Raw genomic sequence first — 16,136 nt, 5'->3', positions numbered from 1 at the left:
TCAAAGTCCAAAGTCTTTATCAAAGTCCAAAGTCTTTATCAAAGTCCAAAGTCTTTATCAAAGTCCAAAGTCTTTATCAAAGTCCAAAGTCTTTATCAAAGTCCAAAGTCTTTATCAAAGTCCAAAGTCTTTATCAAAGTCCAAAGTCTTTATCAAAGTCCAAAGTCTTTATCAAAGTCCAAAGTCTTTATCAAAGTCCAAAGTCTTTATCAAAGTCCAAAGTCTTTATCAAAGTCCAAAGTCTTTATCAAAGTCCAAAGTCTTTGTCACTGACTCATGCTGTCAGTATCTATTCTTCTTTCTTCCACGGCTTGAGGGCCGCTGCCTTTGCTGTGTTGTCGGCGAGGGTGTCATCTCTCGCTTCTCCATTGTAGAAATCGGTGTGAATTCTCCATTGCTAGGTAGTAGTAGTAGGGTTTCCATGAGACTCTGCACCATTGCACCATTCTTAATTGGCTGTCCTACTGAGATAACAAGCTGTCTGGCCTTCCATATTGGGCCATAATCATGAGCTATGCCAAATGCATTCCAGGAGTCAGTGTAAAGAGTTGCCGTCTTACCCTCTACCACTCCACACGCCTCAGTGAGGGCCTCCGGTTCTGCTTCTTGCCCTGAGACATGCGGAGGCAGAGCTTCTGCGTTTAGGACATCTTGTTGTGTGACCTCTGCATATCTGGTTCGGAATCATCAATCCTCACCCTGATACCATCTACAAAAGAAAACTCAAAATATGCATCATTAACAGTGTGTACATCACTACAATTATGTCAGAATCTTGTTGCACAGAATTTAAAACAATTTTAAAAAATAGCTGATCTGCCATACTCAGATCACCTATGCCTCCCCTCCCCCGTTTGAACCGGAATACCTGATTAAAAGAAGAGTAGCCGGGTTCAAGGTATTACAACATTGGGAAGAAATATTAGGGGAGGCATGGAAAGAGCACATTGTAGCCAGATCTAATAGGCCAGAGATAAGTGCTTGGGTTGCACTTGCATGAGTATGTTCTGGGTGTCATTTGGGGTGTGGACCACTAGGGGGTAGTCCAATACCAACTTAGAAGATTTGTCAACCATTGCCTGTACTGCTGCCACCGCACAAGCAGATGAGGGAGCTCCTCGAGTCACTGGATCCACCCTCATGGCGTAGTATCTCAGTGGCCGTGGTTGTCCTCCGTGCTTTTGTGTCAATACTGTCGTATGGGCGGCAGTATGAAACAAGGCCCAGAAAGGTGCGGAATTTGGCAACGGGTGTATGTACAGGTATGGCCTGGCCAGAACAACCTTTCTTGCAGAACTTGGTTAGTCTTGGGAGGCCTCCAGGCCTTCTACAAGGGAAATTAATGGTGAAATCGTGGCCGGTCAGCAGTTTTTCCAAAGCATCAGCACACAGCACCTAACATGTGTGGCTGACCCTTCACCCCCTTTTTTTTTTTTTTAAACTAGGGGGATACTGTTTGACCCAGGGGTGTGTATCTGGGTCTCGTATATGTTATCATGGTGGGTATATTCAATTTCCCTATGCCTGTCTTGTGGGTGTCAGGAACCGTGGAAAGCTGAGTTTGAGACAGGAGAAAAAAACAAAACTTTTTCTTCTGGCTATCTATGATTCTTACCCCCTCCTTGGATAAGAGACGTGTTCTTGCATCATCTAGCTCCACCCCTCTGAATTAGGCTAATCACTTCCTTATTTTCTAATTCAACGTTGGCAGTCCTCGGATACACATCACAACCAAATAAAGATAGTCTTATGCATCACACAATTTACATTTTACAAATTACGGGTCAATCTGCCCCGTTCCTCCTGTGGATACCTGGCCTTATCGTTACCTGCTTGTTTCCCATTCTTCGGCTTCTCTGCAGCAACTTACTTCCTATACCTCTTACTCCCTGTACTTGATTTTAACGTTTATTAAATTTAACTATTCAAACCAGTTTAAACTATCTAAATTTAACTTCCCTAGGACTGCAGCATCATAACTTCCTCTTTTTAAAATCTCTCGCTCCTGTGACAGCCCAGAGACAGGATTACAAGGGAGAACGTGGCTAATTTTTACTTTTACAACAGTTTTTTTTGTCCCAGACTTCCGGCGACCGGGCAGATGCAGTCTTAGATGCCGGGCATCTCCATCTGATTGGTAATGTACTGCAATTCTCCCTATTTACTGAACTGTTATACAACTCAACTGTTATATCGAACGCTGGCGTCCTTGGCATGTGTTGATACAGACGCCATTTCAGCCCACCTTCTCTTCCTCTTACTGACATTATGTTGGAAATTTTCACAGCGGTGACCACCTATGTGGTTACAATTGGCATTATCAGCACCAGTTGGGGACTTGGCAAACATAGATGTATTTTCTTGTGGGCATGGTGGGCTACGCCGTTTGTTACAGTTTGTATTCTTAAGAGCCCCCACAGGATGTGAGTGGCATATAACTTTTTACATTTGTGTGACGGGCGTATAACAAGGATTAGATTACATAACAAAACATACAAACAGTAGTTATTTATCATGGCACATGAATCTGTTTTCTCCTCTATCGATTGGGTCTAATCCACCTGCTCTAACAATTTAGTACATCACTGACCTCCATCTGTTTTAAAGACAGTATAACTCATTATATTGCTTTATTTTATTAAACAACAAAGTTATTTCCTCCTGGAGAATGAGGAACTAAGGGGGTCTGAAGGCTGCAGATTCGGTCAAGCAGCCTTCCTCTCTCTCACTAAAACTCAGTTAACTCTTTGTATACATTCACTTACGGGCACAAGCCTATACTTTCAACGTTTTAACAATTCAAAAGCAACACAGTTCAGCAGTCTGCCTTACTAGAAGGGATCCAATGATGCAATCTAACCTATAAAGTCCAAACCCACAGCGCGCCGCTGCGTACAGTGCATTAATCTTGGCTATAACCCAGCTAATGCGTTCTCACTGCCGACAATCCCTCCTTACAGTTGAGCAGGACTGATACTAATTCTATATGACAGACAAACAGACTATTTCTATATAACAACTCAGCAGGATTAGCTCTACACAACAGACAAGCACACTAACTTTATATAAAAGACAGGTAGGACACACAGAAAGATTGCTTGATTAATCAATGATAACTTGACTCTCCACCCCTTCCACACTTTTCTGGAGGGTGTAAGAATTGACCTTGGTACAATGTTTGTTGCCTTTCAATTTCAATCATGGCTGCCAGATTCATGATTATAGAAGTCTCCTCAGACAAATATTTGTGGACATACACACAAATAGACAGAGCACCAGTACGGCTGGCTTAGTCTCACTGCCCCTCGGGATACGTGTCTGACAACTCCCTTCTCCCGGACCCTACAAGCAGGCCTAGCAGGAGCGGAAATCCCATATCAGACTTTTCTCTGGCAGTCTCTCCCTTTCCTGGGCCCTCCAAACAGGCCTCAGGACTGCTGAGTCTACCCTGCGTTGGTACGAAAGCTCGCTATTATTACATCATGTATTTTTGTTAGCCATTAAAAGGTATCATATCTACAAGATTACGTCGTTTCTCTTGCTGAGAACAATCACATTTTGCTGAGTCTCTGCGACAGGCCACCTGAACGGCTCCCTCCTCCCTCAGGAGTGGAAACACCCCGTACAGGCCCTCCCTAGAGGCAGCTATTGATGTCACCAATTAACTAGTACTCTCAAGACAACAGGCATGCAAACATTCCTTTTATATCTTATGACAGGTTCTTATCGAGTGATCGAGACTTAAAGTACCTGTCGTGCAGTTCCAAATCGTTCGGCCTTGACACGGCACATAGGCGAGCCTGAACTCAGCCACACAGGTATAGATAATTAATTTATCTTACCGTGTTCTGATGATTTTATTGGGCCCGCCAAGTCCAAGGTCGCATATGTCCGTGTCTTCTGTCCGAGCTCTATGGAACCTATCGATCACTCCCCGTACGGGCCACCAGCTGTCGTGGCTATGCTTTTTGTCCACAATTTACTCAATTTGGAATGTTTACACCCTTCCAGATTAATTCTGAATTGATTATATGCGCATAAGAAGTTTCCACACTGACTCAGGTTCAGCATGTATAAGCTTCCTCAATTCTACTTTATTGTTGGGCGCGTAGCCTGTTTTAAAAGAGTTTAACATATCCGCCCATCTGGGCAGGTCAAAGATTACATAGATACAACGTATTGTTTAATTATTGGATAAGCATCTTGCAATTCTTCCATCCTCCGGTCATCTGTGATTGGCCATCAGGTGGTGGATTAGATGAGTGGGTTGTCTTGGACCCACATGTGGTTCCTTCGATATGATTGGTTGTTACATCATGAGTTAATAATAGCATAGACCTCCCATGTTATTCGCGTCTGTTTCCAGTAAAATTGCTGGGGAAATTATTGCGGTAGCTGTTTCAGACTGCAGTTATCTATGTCTGGGTTATACTTCTCCTAAAGGCACGAACAGTCGGAAAAATAGAAATATATATATATAGATTGGTTTCATGTTGGCTTCCCCATGTCAGCAGAGTTATAAAACAGATATTTTCATATGAGCGGAAGTACCTATTGCATAACTGTAAGAACATTATATTTGTAGCAAGACAGAAAACAAATATGAATACAGAATGTTAAATTGACAACTCTCTACTGCCAAGGCCCACCGATCCATATAGATATATATTGGGTTTCCACTACAGAGTAACAAAGGAATGGCACAACACAAAGTTATAGGAAAAGATGCTGCAGAACTATGTCTTGCAGAGTACAAGCATACTCTTTGTAAACAAAAAAACAATCCAGCAGCTAGAAGAAGTTGTCATTTTGCTGCAAAGCTCAGCATGCAGTTACATCTCAGACAGATATGGAAATGATTACAGTTGGGGTGTGATTAGATGAATGCTCTTGCCACCTAAGGCCCTAATAGAGATTGCACTTTTGGCCTATGAAAAGGCTCTTAGAGGCTCCTTGTGTGTAGTGACCTCTTTTTCCGCTTGTATAGATCTGTGATAAACACTTCTTTCAGCAATGATTCTTCCCTACACACTCTTCCCATCCTCCCGTTACTCCTAATGCTTCTGTTAGTGCTCCAATGTAGTAATAGTGTTCCCTTTTGTGGCCCCCAAAGAATCAGTGCCCCAACACAGTAATAACTCCCTCATACTGCTCACCACAAGAAATAGGGCTTCCTTTGTGCCTATAATAATAGTGCCCTCATTTGTGCTCCTATGCTATAATAATTCTCTTTTATGCACCACGTAGTACTATGTTCCGCCTTTACAAAGTAATAATATTGACTTTGTGCTCCCGAAAAGTAATACTAATACCTTGGTGCTTACAAAGTAGTAGTGCCCCTTCAAAGTAATAGTGGGCCTTCTATGTCCTCTTTGTACCCCCATAAAGTAAAAAGGACCTCTCTAAATCCCAATAAAGTAATAGAGCTCCCTGTGCCCCCTTACTCATTTGCATAATATAGCCTGACTCCTTCCATCTTCTCCTCGCTATTTGTTTTAAGCAGCAGAGAAAGGGGGAGAAGTTGGGTTATGCTACACACGGAGTCTCATAGGCCGATAGGCAGTTGAGTAGCTTGATAGTTATAGTGAAATTAACTACTGCTGGACAATGAGACAGGGTGGGGGGGCATGACAGTTACTTTTGCAAGCAGGAAATTTGCCTCACCGCCCCCCCATACTCACCGGATGCTCCGTTCCAGTGGTGTGTCCCCACTAAGTTGATGTGCACACACACAGTGACTCTTTCTGTGTGCAAATCTCCCATAGAGATGAATGAGAGAAAGAGTCATTCTGTTTCCTCACCTTTGAGCCACATAGCGTAGTATGTATGGTTATGGCAGGTTTCCTTTAAGCAAAAATACTGACAGAGCTATACAGCAGTGTAAAGCCGTACAGTTAGTTCTATGCAATGTTGTGGACTGCAGCTGTCACTGCAGTAATAAGTTACTACCACTACAAAAGTCTCTGTGTTGCTTAAATACATAGTCTGAACATATATAGCCTAACTGCAGGGTGTGGACAAAAATATGGAAACACTGTACGAAATGCATGTCTTAAAATTGGTCTCTACATGTCTTATTCAAATCTGATTTATAAGCCCATGTAACGTAAGTGGAGGTAATATGACACAGATACTACTGGGCAGTAGTGAACATTTGTCCGAACAACAAGGTTCCATTGATCAGGGGTTTGAGCCACTCAGCTGCTGTTACCAGTTGGCTCGCAAAACCACCCAGAGCGGGGCAAGAGGTTAAGTAAACACAAATTTGGTGGGAAAGCTCTCAGCCAAGCAGAGGTAAAAAAAAAAAGCAGCTCTGTGCTAATCATTAAAATCCCATGTATTTTGAATGGTGTTTCCATATTTATGTCCATCCCCTTTGTAAACATATAACATATACCTAGATATACAAACATAATTGAAGGTCAGTTTTTCAGTATGTGATTTAAGTGTTATTGTCCTAAACTAACATGTAAAGGATTTATTGTCTTTCTTATTATGTTTTCAGCTGACCTGGAAAACATGTCAAGTGTAGAACGGATTGCATTTCTTCAGGAAAAGCTGCAAGAACTGCGTAAACACTACCTGTCATTAAAATCTGAAGTAGCTTCCATTGATAGAAGAAGAAAGCATTCTAAGAAGAAAGAAAGGGAAAGTATGTGTTTTTTTATCAACTATGACTAGGTTTAGGGCGGCTCATTAATTTCATAAATACGCTTTATGCTTCTATACATTGTTTGCAAATGAATTGAGCCTTGATTTCCTTACGTTTTTCTCTCCTCAAAGTATCCACTGTTCATATCTGCGTTTTGTTTTTTTTCAGTTCTGTAATAAAAGCAGAAAAACGGAAAAAAACAAATTCAGTAAAATCCCCATTGTCTTCAACAGCATATATTTCATTTGCTCGTTTCAGTTCCATCTGGCTTTATTTTGCTGCTCCAAAAATACAGAAACTGAATGGAGTGGGGCTTTTTGGTCTTGCATTGTACTGTGCTGGGGACGGACACAAAGGGAAAGTATTCAGTTTAACCCCTTATTGACCAGGGTGTTTTGGTCCTTAAGGATCAGATACTTTTTAGGGATTTTACCAATGTGGTGGTTTTCCGCTGCATTTTTTCCGTGACATACATATAGGGCTATTTTTTATATTTTTTTCCGTTTTATTAAAACAGCTAAAATAAATGTTTTTTTTATTTATAGTTTTTATTTTTTAAATTTGTATATTTAAACTAAAATAAAGTACAGAAAGGAGTTCCTCGTTTTGTTTGATAAATAATTTATATAGTCTCGAAATACAGGACGACGGTTTTGATTGGCATTTGTTCGTCTGTCATTTTCTTTTTTTATGTATATATTTTTATTTTATTCTGTAATTTTTATTTACTTATTTTTTTAACATTTGTGTCCTCCTTGATGTCATATAACACATCTTGGGGTCACTCACGTTGCTTTTATTTAATTATTTCATACTTTTCCACTGTAGCTGGGATATCTATAAGACGCACATCCATAAAAGCCCCAGTTAAAGGAAAAAACATCCCCCTGTAGTGACATCAGTCACTAACAGAGCTGATCTGGGTCAACTAGGACCCTGCAGTTCTGCAGTAACAGGGAAAACCCGGTGGTCATGTGATTGTCAGGTCACATAGCAGAACGAATACTTCCACTTTCACTTTTTAGAACATAGCGCTCATTGAGCGCTATGTAGCTTTGAAAGCAAAAGGCAGAAGCGATTAAAAACTGATTCTCCCTTCTCCTCCAGGTCCTCAGCTGTGATGAGACTCCATTAAATGACACCTCACAAATTTACACATACATAGCTCGTATGCTCACAGGACCTGCGGTCCCAGTTACTATGGATACAGCAGTACTCAGTCAACAGTTTGTATGTTGTGACACAGCTGGACACCTGTGTGGTGATTCCAATAAATGACACCTCACAAATATCCACATACATAGCTGGTGGTGCTCATTGATTAACAACATTGACGCATATTCCTTCACCACTATCTTCACATGTCCTGAACATGATATTATGTCATCTCAAGTTCTAATGCCGCCAACACCAGTCCAGCCTCCATCTAATCGTGAACCATGCAAACATGTCACCACAGAGGGATCAACACCGCCGTGAAGCTAATGCAGCTTACATGATACAGCGACAAGCCAAGATTTCACCTCAGCCACAAGCTGAGGTTCGTAAAACACATGCAGCTCATATGTGAAAGCAACATAGCAGAGCTGTGTGTGAGACGTGCATGTAGCAGAGCTCTGTGTGGGACGTGCATGTAGCAGAGCTGTGTGGAGCATTGTGCCACCAGAAGCACTGGTACTATAATTTCCTAATAATTACTAGTACAACGTATACGAAGGGCTTAAATGGATTGCCTATTCACTTAGCAATACAGAGCAATGTTTGTGTGGGCTTTATACATTGGAGTTACCAATAAGACTTTTGTATTAGTACATCTGATCCCTGTTGTACCCCGTGGTCTTCTAACCTGAAGAGTGCTTCCCTCGCTTTCTAGATGGAACATGACAGCGGCGATTATATACACAAATCGCCTGCTCATTGTAACAGCTATGGTGCGCTCGCTCCACTATTGGTGCACAACATATAAACACCTTAGTGTCTCTTTTCTTTGCATTTTGTCATCTCTGAGGCAAATGAAGTGATTTTTCTATAGCAAACTAATTGTATCACAAATTATGTGAGCCTGACTCTGTGTTCTCAGACCTGTTAGGCATTCATCGTTATTCATTAGCGACGGCCAAAACGCCTTTTTACTGACCTCATTAATTGGCTTTAGCTCCTTCATGACGCGGCCCTTTTTTTTTCCATTTTGTTTCCTTTTCAATGGTACTATTTAATGTAGCATATAATGTACTGAAAAACTTTTAAAAATTCTAAGTGGAGTAACATGAAAAAAAGACGACATTCCGCCATCTTTTAGTGCGTCTTGTTTCTACGGCGCACAAACTGCAACAAAAACGACATGATAACTTTATTCTATGAGTCAGTACGATTACTACGATACAAAACTTGTATAGTTTTTTTTTACTATACTACTCTTTTTTTTTTTTTTCAAAGACATTTAATTTTTTTCAATTATTTTCTGCGGTCATCTTGTGCGCTCAATAACTTTTTTATTTTTCTGTCGACATAGTTCATTGATGGCTCATTTTTTGCGGAATGTCCTGTAATTTCCATTAGTACTAATTCGGAATACGTATGACTTTTTGAACGCTTTTTATTGTGTTATTTCTGGGAGACAGGGTGACTGAAAAAGTGCATTTCTGGCGTTCTTTTTTTTTTTTTTCGGATGACGTTCACCGTGCGGGGTAAATAATGTGCTACTTTGATAGATCGGACTTTTACGGACGCGGCAATACCAAAAATGTATTTTTACTTTATTATTTAAACTTTTTAATTATAGATATGGCAAAAGGGGGTGATTTAAACTTGTATTACTTTATTTTTTTTTTTTACATTTAAAAAAACGTTATTGCTCTTTTTTTCATTTTACTTTTAAGTCCCCCTGGGGGACTACAATATGCGATACTTTGATCGCTCCTGCAGTATGACATAATGCTATACTGCATTCTGACAGGCAGCCCACGGGGATGGCTTGATAGGCAGTCTCTCAAGGCAGCCCTGGGGCCTTTCAGAAGGCCCCCTGCAGCCATGACATCTGCATGGCTCCCCCAATCTAACCGTGGGGGGGGGCCGTACGGGACCCCCAAACAGTGTTCGGGGGCTTTAAATGCCGCTGTCAGAATTGAGAGCGGCATTTAAAGGGTTAATAGCCGCAATCTTCCATTCGGCTGATCGTGGCTATTGCCCGCGGGTGTCAGCTATAGTAAACAGCTGATGCCAGCGCTGTATGCAGAGAGGTCGCCCCGCGACCCCTCTGCATACATAGCCCGATGCGCAGCTGGAAGTCTGACAAAGGCCTCTATGTCTGCCATGTAACTCAACTTATTAGATTCTAGTAGGCTGCTGTCGTAGGTTTAGTAGAATGCACTACATAATTAATGCAATGTACTATTGTAGTAATCAGACTATGGCATCTTCAAGTCCCCTAGGAAGACTAAAAAATACTGTCAAAAGAAAGTTTAATTTAGGCCCGCAAATCAAGCCACCCATAGGGATACACGGGCGTCTGCAACTAAATTAAAGCATGCAGATTCGATTTGCAGATCTTTTGGCCCAGAAAAAAAATCTCAGCATGCTCCATTTCACTGTGGATCTCGCATGGACAGCTTCCATTGAAGTCAATGGAAGCCGTCCGATCCGCAGCCCATCCGCAATTGAATTGCGGATGGGCTGTGGATTCCGCTGGAAAGCAGGAGCTTAAAAAAAAAACTCCACTGCACATGTGAACTAGAAGACCCGCAGGGTCCTTGGACGCAGGCTGGGTCGGATACCGCTGCGGGCTCCCGCATGCGGAATCCGATCCGCCCATGGACATAAGGCCTTAAAAGAAAATGTTGTAAATATTTTTTTATTTATCGCACAGGGTGAACGCTTTGAAAATAATTTTAAAAACTAACACCAGAATTACTATTTTTCTTTTATTCGCCTTGCGATAAATAGCAATCCAAAAGTCACATGTACGTCAAACTGGTATCAATAAAAACTACAACTCTTCTCGCATTAAAACAAGACCTCACAGAGTTCCATTGCCGGAAAAATAAAAATGCTATCAATCTTAGACTGCGGAGATGCAGATTCAGTTATTTTTCTTTAAAAAAAAAATTTTATTATGCAAAAGCGGTAAAAAAAAAACCTATATAAACTTGGTATCGCAGTAATCGTGCTGATCCAGGGAAGAGAGAAATGGTAAATGCCATAAAAACAAAAGCCAAAAATAATGGTTGGATTTCTGAGGGGTTTATGCACCTCCTCCCTCCAAAAATGTAATTAAAGAATAACACAGTATATATACCCCAGATTTGTGCTCATTAAGTACAACCTGTCCCAAAAAAACAAGCCCTCATATGGCTAGGTCAACGAATTATGGCTTTTGCAATTCTACGATAACAATCTTGGTCCTTAAACCAAAAAATAGGCTTGTCATTAAGGGGTTATGCGTATTCTACTTCTCATGGTTTGCTTTTGGAGACTGTTGTCTCTTGTGATATTCTCTTCAAGGACAGTGAGGCTGTGCCTTCTCGTACATTGCGGCCATATTGCAGTTTTTGCTGGAAACCTACAGCAAAAAAAGCAAAATGCAGTAAACTAGCATTATGTCACAAACTAAACAAAAGAAGATGCGTACATGGCATGTGCGAAATTACCTTCTCCTACTTCAATACTTTTGAGAAGTGCCAAACAGACTTGGCTAAGAGGAGTCCTGTAATAGACTAAATATGTGCATAATTGTTGCAGATCGCTAATATGCATGTATACCAGCCACGAGATGTTACAAAGAAGAAACATGTAGCTACTGGACCTAGCAAGTTGTGCCAAATCTATTTTCTTATCTGTATTAGGGCGCTTCCACACGGGCGACAGCGATATCTCTGCTATTTTGTAGCGTCACTGATGCTTTTTTTGTAAAATGATTTTGTAGTGAGGAAGTTAATAGGACTTTCAAATTTTAAAAAACATTGTATTGCATTGTATAAAAATAGCAATTTCGTGCTGTGATGCGATAAACAGGGAGGCTCCATAGGGAAATATGGGCTACAAAAAAACCCCCGCAAATTGCGGCTGTATAGATCATGCCACAATTATGTAGTCTTGCAATGTAGCAGGCTGCAAAACATCGCTCGTGTAGAGGAACCCATAGGAAAGCATGGGCTCTACATACATGCGATTTGTAGCACTGTCGCATCGCTACAAAATTATGCAAGCAAATCGGACAATTTTGTTGCGCGATTTTGTAGCAACACGACATGCTTGAAATCTAATATCAAATATGTGTTACAGTCTGACAAAGTGGAAACAGCATGTGGCCTACACCCCATTCACATGCAATGGCCATTAACCTACCCATAGGTAGGTTTACAGTCACAAGCCATTACCATATTGTCAGACCATATCCTTACTCTTGTTTAAGAATGTTTTCTTCTTCACAGGTGCACTTCTATCCACCATGTCATCATCACCTTCCTCAAGTTCAATCACTGCAGCTGTAATGTTGACCTTAGCAGACCCAACCCTATCAACATCAACACAGAATGCAATGGCCGTTGAGTGCAGGTGACAGAGGGACTTTTCAATGCACTATGCACTTACTAATGTTCAACTTGTTGAGGCCATGGACTTATTTTTATACTGCACTGCAACACAAGTACAGACAGGCACTATTTTCTATTGCATTTTTGATGTGTTGTCCATGCACTTAAGTGCACTTTTTATGACGTAGAAGTAAACTGATTTTCTTCAAGCAATAATTGTTTCCAACTAGTCTGGAAGTTCTGTTGTGCTCTTGATGCCTCCTGCGGTGGGAGATGGAGGTTATTGTTGTATGTCATATGAGGGTTATGCAGTAATTATATCAAGGGTCTTTTATAAAGTGCTGTGCAGATTGGAACACAGTAGTTGTAACAAGGCTGACAGGATGCCATTTTTTTGTTAGCATGTAAAAGGGCGCTTTGCCCTACAGACAGAACTGCACTTACATACAAAACAAGGATGTGTGATGACGGCTCCAAGTTATAACAATGATGATTCTTATTATTAAACAGTATATTTCTTTGCCCTTGTGTGCTTATTTCAGGGGCTAAATCAGAGCTGCTATTTATAAAGAGGTGCAGTTGCTATATGGATGCAGTTCTCATCCATTTATGTCCTCCGCTACTATTTCATTTGGCTTCTAGATAAATATTTTTGACGCATTAACGCATAAGGGGATTTGTTGTTCAGTCCTCACTCACAGATTTTAAGACACAATAAGAGCCGGAGAGCCAATGCACCTACCATATAGCTCACAACAGTGCAAATTGGTGGGGGGGGGGGGGGGATCAGATGCCAAAATGCCATAAAGTGTAAGAACGTTGACTTGTCCGAAGACCTGCTAAGGATTCACAAGGAACTTTGTAAGCACTTCTCATTATGCTGAGGCAACTCTAGATTTCCTTACCACTTAGTACAAATGCTCCCCTAACTCCCATCTTCCAAGAATCCTCTACATGCTTTGACTTCAAGTGTTGTGTTCTAGTGATGAATGCCCTTTAATGTAATAATAGAGTCGTTGGATGACATGTATGTTGGGGGTAGTTGGAGGTTTCCAGAGGTTTAGTTTCTTAGACGCCATTAACTGCTATATAATACTAGTCAGTTCTTTATGTGCATTGTTGAAAGACGCGTCACAGCACACTCGTGTCCAGAAGCACAGCACTTGGTAAATGACCCTCAATCTGTTGTGCTTCAATTTTATTTCTTTAATAAAAATCTTCTACAGAAACTGTTAGGATTGGAAGTGTAATGTGTTCCGGTTAATGAAAGCAAACCAGTTTTCCTCTTTGCAGATGTCATTCACTTGACTTGGCATATGTTAAATAAAGCACAGGTTGTTTGGTTCTAATAGTAATTCAGTCCAGTTATCTGTGTCCTACATTTGGCATTTCTAACATATTGTGCAGAAATTCATATTCTCTCTAGAAGTGAAACTTTTTTTAATATGAATAAATTTGATGGGAGACTTGCTATAATGACATTATAGCATAACTGAGTGACAAGCTGTAGTCATTACCAGCTTTGATTTTAACAGCAGAATCGAATGGACTTTTTTCCTCATTACATATTCCACAATCTGTGAAAAATCCTTGAGTAAATACTGAACACTATCAATTCTGTTTCTCTCCCGGATGTAATTTGTCTCTTTGGCAGGCACTTGTGTATTATATTGCTTGGAATTATGGTTAAAGAGGTATTCCCTTTCCAGCATTTTATCCTATGCCTTACTCTCTCCCAGCTGGCTACCACATCCAGGATTCCGGAGGTGGCTGTTTTCTACAGACACAGCCAAGCAGCCTGTGCTACGCTGTTTCTGTAACTTCTATAGAAGTGAATGGGATTTAAACGCACAGCAAGCTACACAATTTGTACATTTTTAGGAGTTACAGAAACAGCCTGGCTCCCTGTGCTATGCTCTTTACGTAACTCTCATTCACTTATATGGGAGTTACTTAAATTGTGGGGCACAGAATGCTCAACTGTGTCTACAAAAGCAGGCCACCGCTTGGTGCTTTGGCCAGTGGAATGAGGGCATCAGGATGGGGTAATACTCTGCGATGGATCTACCTCTTTAAGGCTATTAAATTGACAGCTATTAAATTGAGTGCTTCTACATAACCAAGACTGTTATATATCTTTAAAGAAAACCTGTCACGTCCCCACAGCACCATAACCTGAGTTATAGTGTGGTTAGGGTAGGTGACAGGGAACGAAGTGATGGATTTTTTATACTCATCCTTTTCCATAATCCAGCAGTGTCCCCTTCTGAAGTTGGCACGTGGCATAAAAATCCCATGCAAGTTCTCCCATTCAAGTCTATGGGAGAGCGTGCACATGGGACTCTGAAAAGAGTAAGATTTTCTTGCTGCACACCTACTTCAGAGGGATCGCAGGAACAGGTGAGTATATAAAATCCATCACCTGGCTTCCTGTCACCTCCGCCAACAGTATAACTTAGTTCATGGTGCTGTGGGGACATGACAGGTTCCCTTTAATTTATTATAGAAAATGTCTGGCAAATGAGTTGGAATGTTTCTTTTCACTTGTTAACTAAATGTGTTTGTGTAGGTTTTATTTTTCATTTTAGTTCTTTTCCATTACATTACATTTCTGTTACATTTTAAGTACATTTCGTTTTTTCTTATGAACCTATTTAATTGGACCATAAGTGTTTTTGGAATTTTAGAAAAGTACCATTTAGCTTACAATAAGGCATACCGTATTTATTGAGTCTAGTAGGCGGTGAACAATGTACTATATTGTAAAGAAATGTAAGAAAAAAAAATTAAATAAAATGCCATAGTTTGTGAATCTTTTTAAGAATATTTACATTTTTTTCAAATATTGAAGACTGACAGAAAATGTATAATCAAATCAGACTTAGTCAACAACAGAAATATTTTAGTACTGAATAGATGGTGTCCAGCAGATAAAAAGGTTGAATGAAAACATAGCACTCATGCAATTGCAATCACAATTATTCAACCCCCATTGCAAATTAAGTTTAATTGCCAAATTTCCAAATATTCTGTTGTTTGCAAAAAATAAAAATAAAAAAAGAACAATTTAAATAGCTCAGCACAACTATTAAGGCCTCATGTCCACGGGGAAAATAATAATTAAAATCCGCAGCGGATCACCCGCGCGCGGATCCGCGCCCCATAGGAATGCATTGACCACCCGCAGGGAAGCTAAATACCCGCGGATGGTCAATAAATGTGAATTAGAAAAATCATGGAGCATGAAAAAAAATGGACATGCTCCATTTAGGTGCGGATCACGCTCCGGATGGCCCCATTGATCTCTATGGGGTGCGGGAAATCCGCTGCGGGTGTTAAATGCCATTTATTTGGGTGCGTGAAATCTGCATGCGGATTACAAGTTTGGCTTCTTTTTCAGTGGCCTTGCATTTTTTTTCACGCGCAGATGCAAAAATGCCATCCGCGTGCATACACGCGTGAAAAAAAACGCATCCGCGTGTCATCCGCATGCAATAAAATACTATTTTAAGCTCATCCGCACTGCATCCGCGGCCCAAATCCGCGTTACAAATCCGGAGCAGATTTGATTTTCCCCGTGGACATGAGGCCTAAAACAAGTGGTTTCTCTAAAGTCAACACAAAATTCCACTTTTTGATTCAAATAAATTTTATTGATTACATTCAAACAGGTAGATAATGGTTATGCTTTAAAATAAAATCTTTTAGTGGAACTGTATAGAAGGAAGAACGGATAAACCGATGAGGGAAGATGGGAGAGGGGAGGGTTTAGGGCAGAGGATGTGCCCGTCGCCACCATCTTAATCTGGTAATGTTTAGAACTCACGGTTTGCTCCGGTGGCCGTCCTCTACCCCTCTCCCAAACTTCAGTCTAGAGTTCGAGACGCAGGGCTTGCCCCGAACTCGGTTGCGTTTGAGAGAATGTGAGTCCATCTTCCCCTTCGAGAGAACTT

The 16,136-nt window shown here is 40.8% G+C and overlaps 1 protein-coding gene across 3 annotated transcripts in view; it reads left to right on the top strand.

The window, feature by feature from the left end:
- Nucleotides 1-14,999, top strand: part of ARID4B (AT-rich interaction domain 4B) — a 258,458-nt gene extending 243,459 nt beyond the window's left edge. For all 3 annotated transcript variants that reach the window (XM_066596005.1, XM_066596006.1, XM_066596004.1), the window contains 2 exons: nucleotides 6,506-6,652; nucleotides 12,082-14,999. In XM_066596005.1, the coding sequence (XP_066452102.1) occupies nucleotides 6,506-6,652; nucleotides 12,082-12,209 (275 nt within the window). In that variant the 3' untranslated portion in view covers nucleotides 12,210-14,999. The remainder of the gene's footprint in view (nucleotides 1-6,505; nucleotides 6,653-12,081) is intronic.
- Nucleotides 15,000-16,136: the final 1,137 nt, after the last annotated feature.

This window comes from Eleutherodactylus coqui, chromosome 3 (genome assembly GCF_035609145.1).
Source record: "Eleutherodactylus coqui strain aEleCoq1 chromosome 3, aEleCoq1.hap1, whole genome shotgun sequence".
In the NCBI taxonomy this organism is placed as follows: domain Eukaryota; kingdom Metazoa; phylum Chordata; class Amphibia; order Anura; family Eleutherodactylidae; genus Eleutherodactylus; species Eleutherodactylus coqui.
The sequence above is the reverse complement of the archived record's forward strand: the minus strand, read 5'-3'. Positions and strand labels throughout refer to the sequence as shown.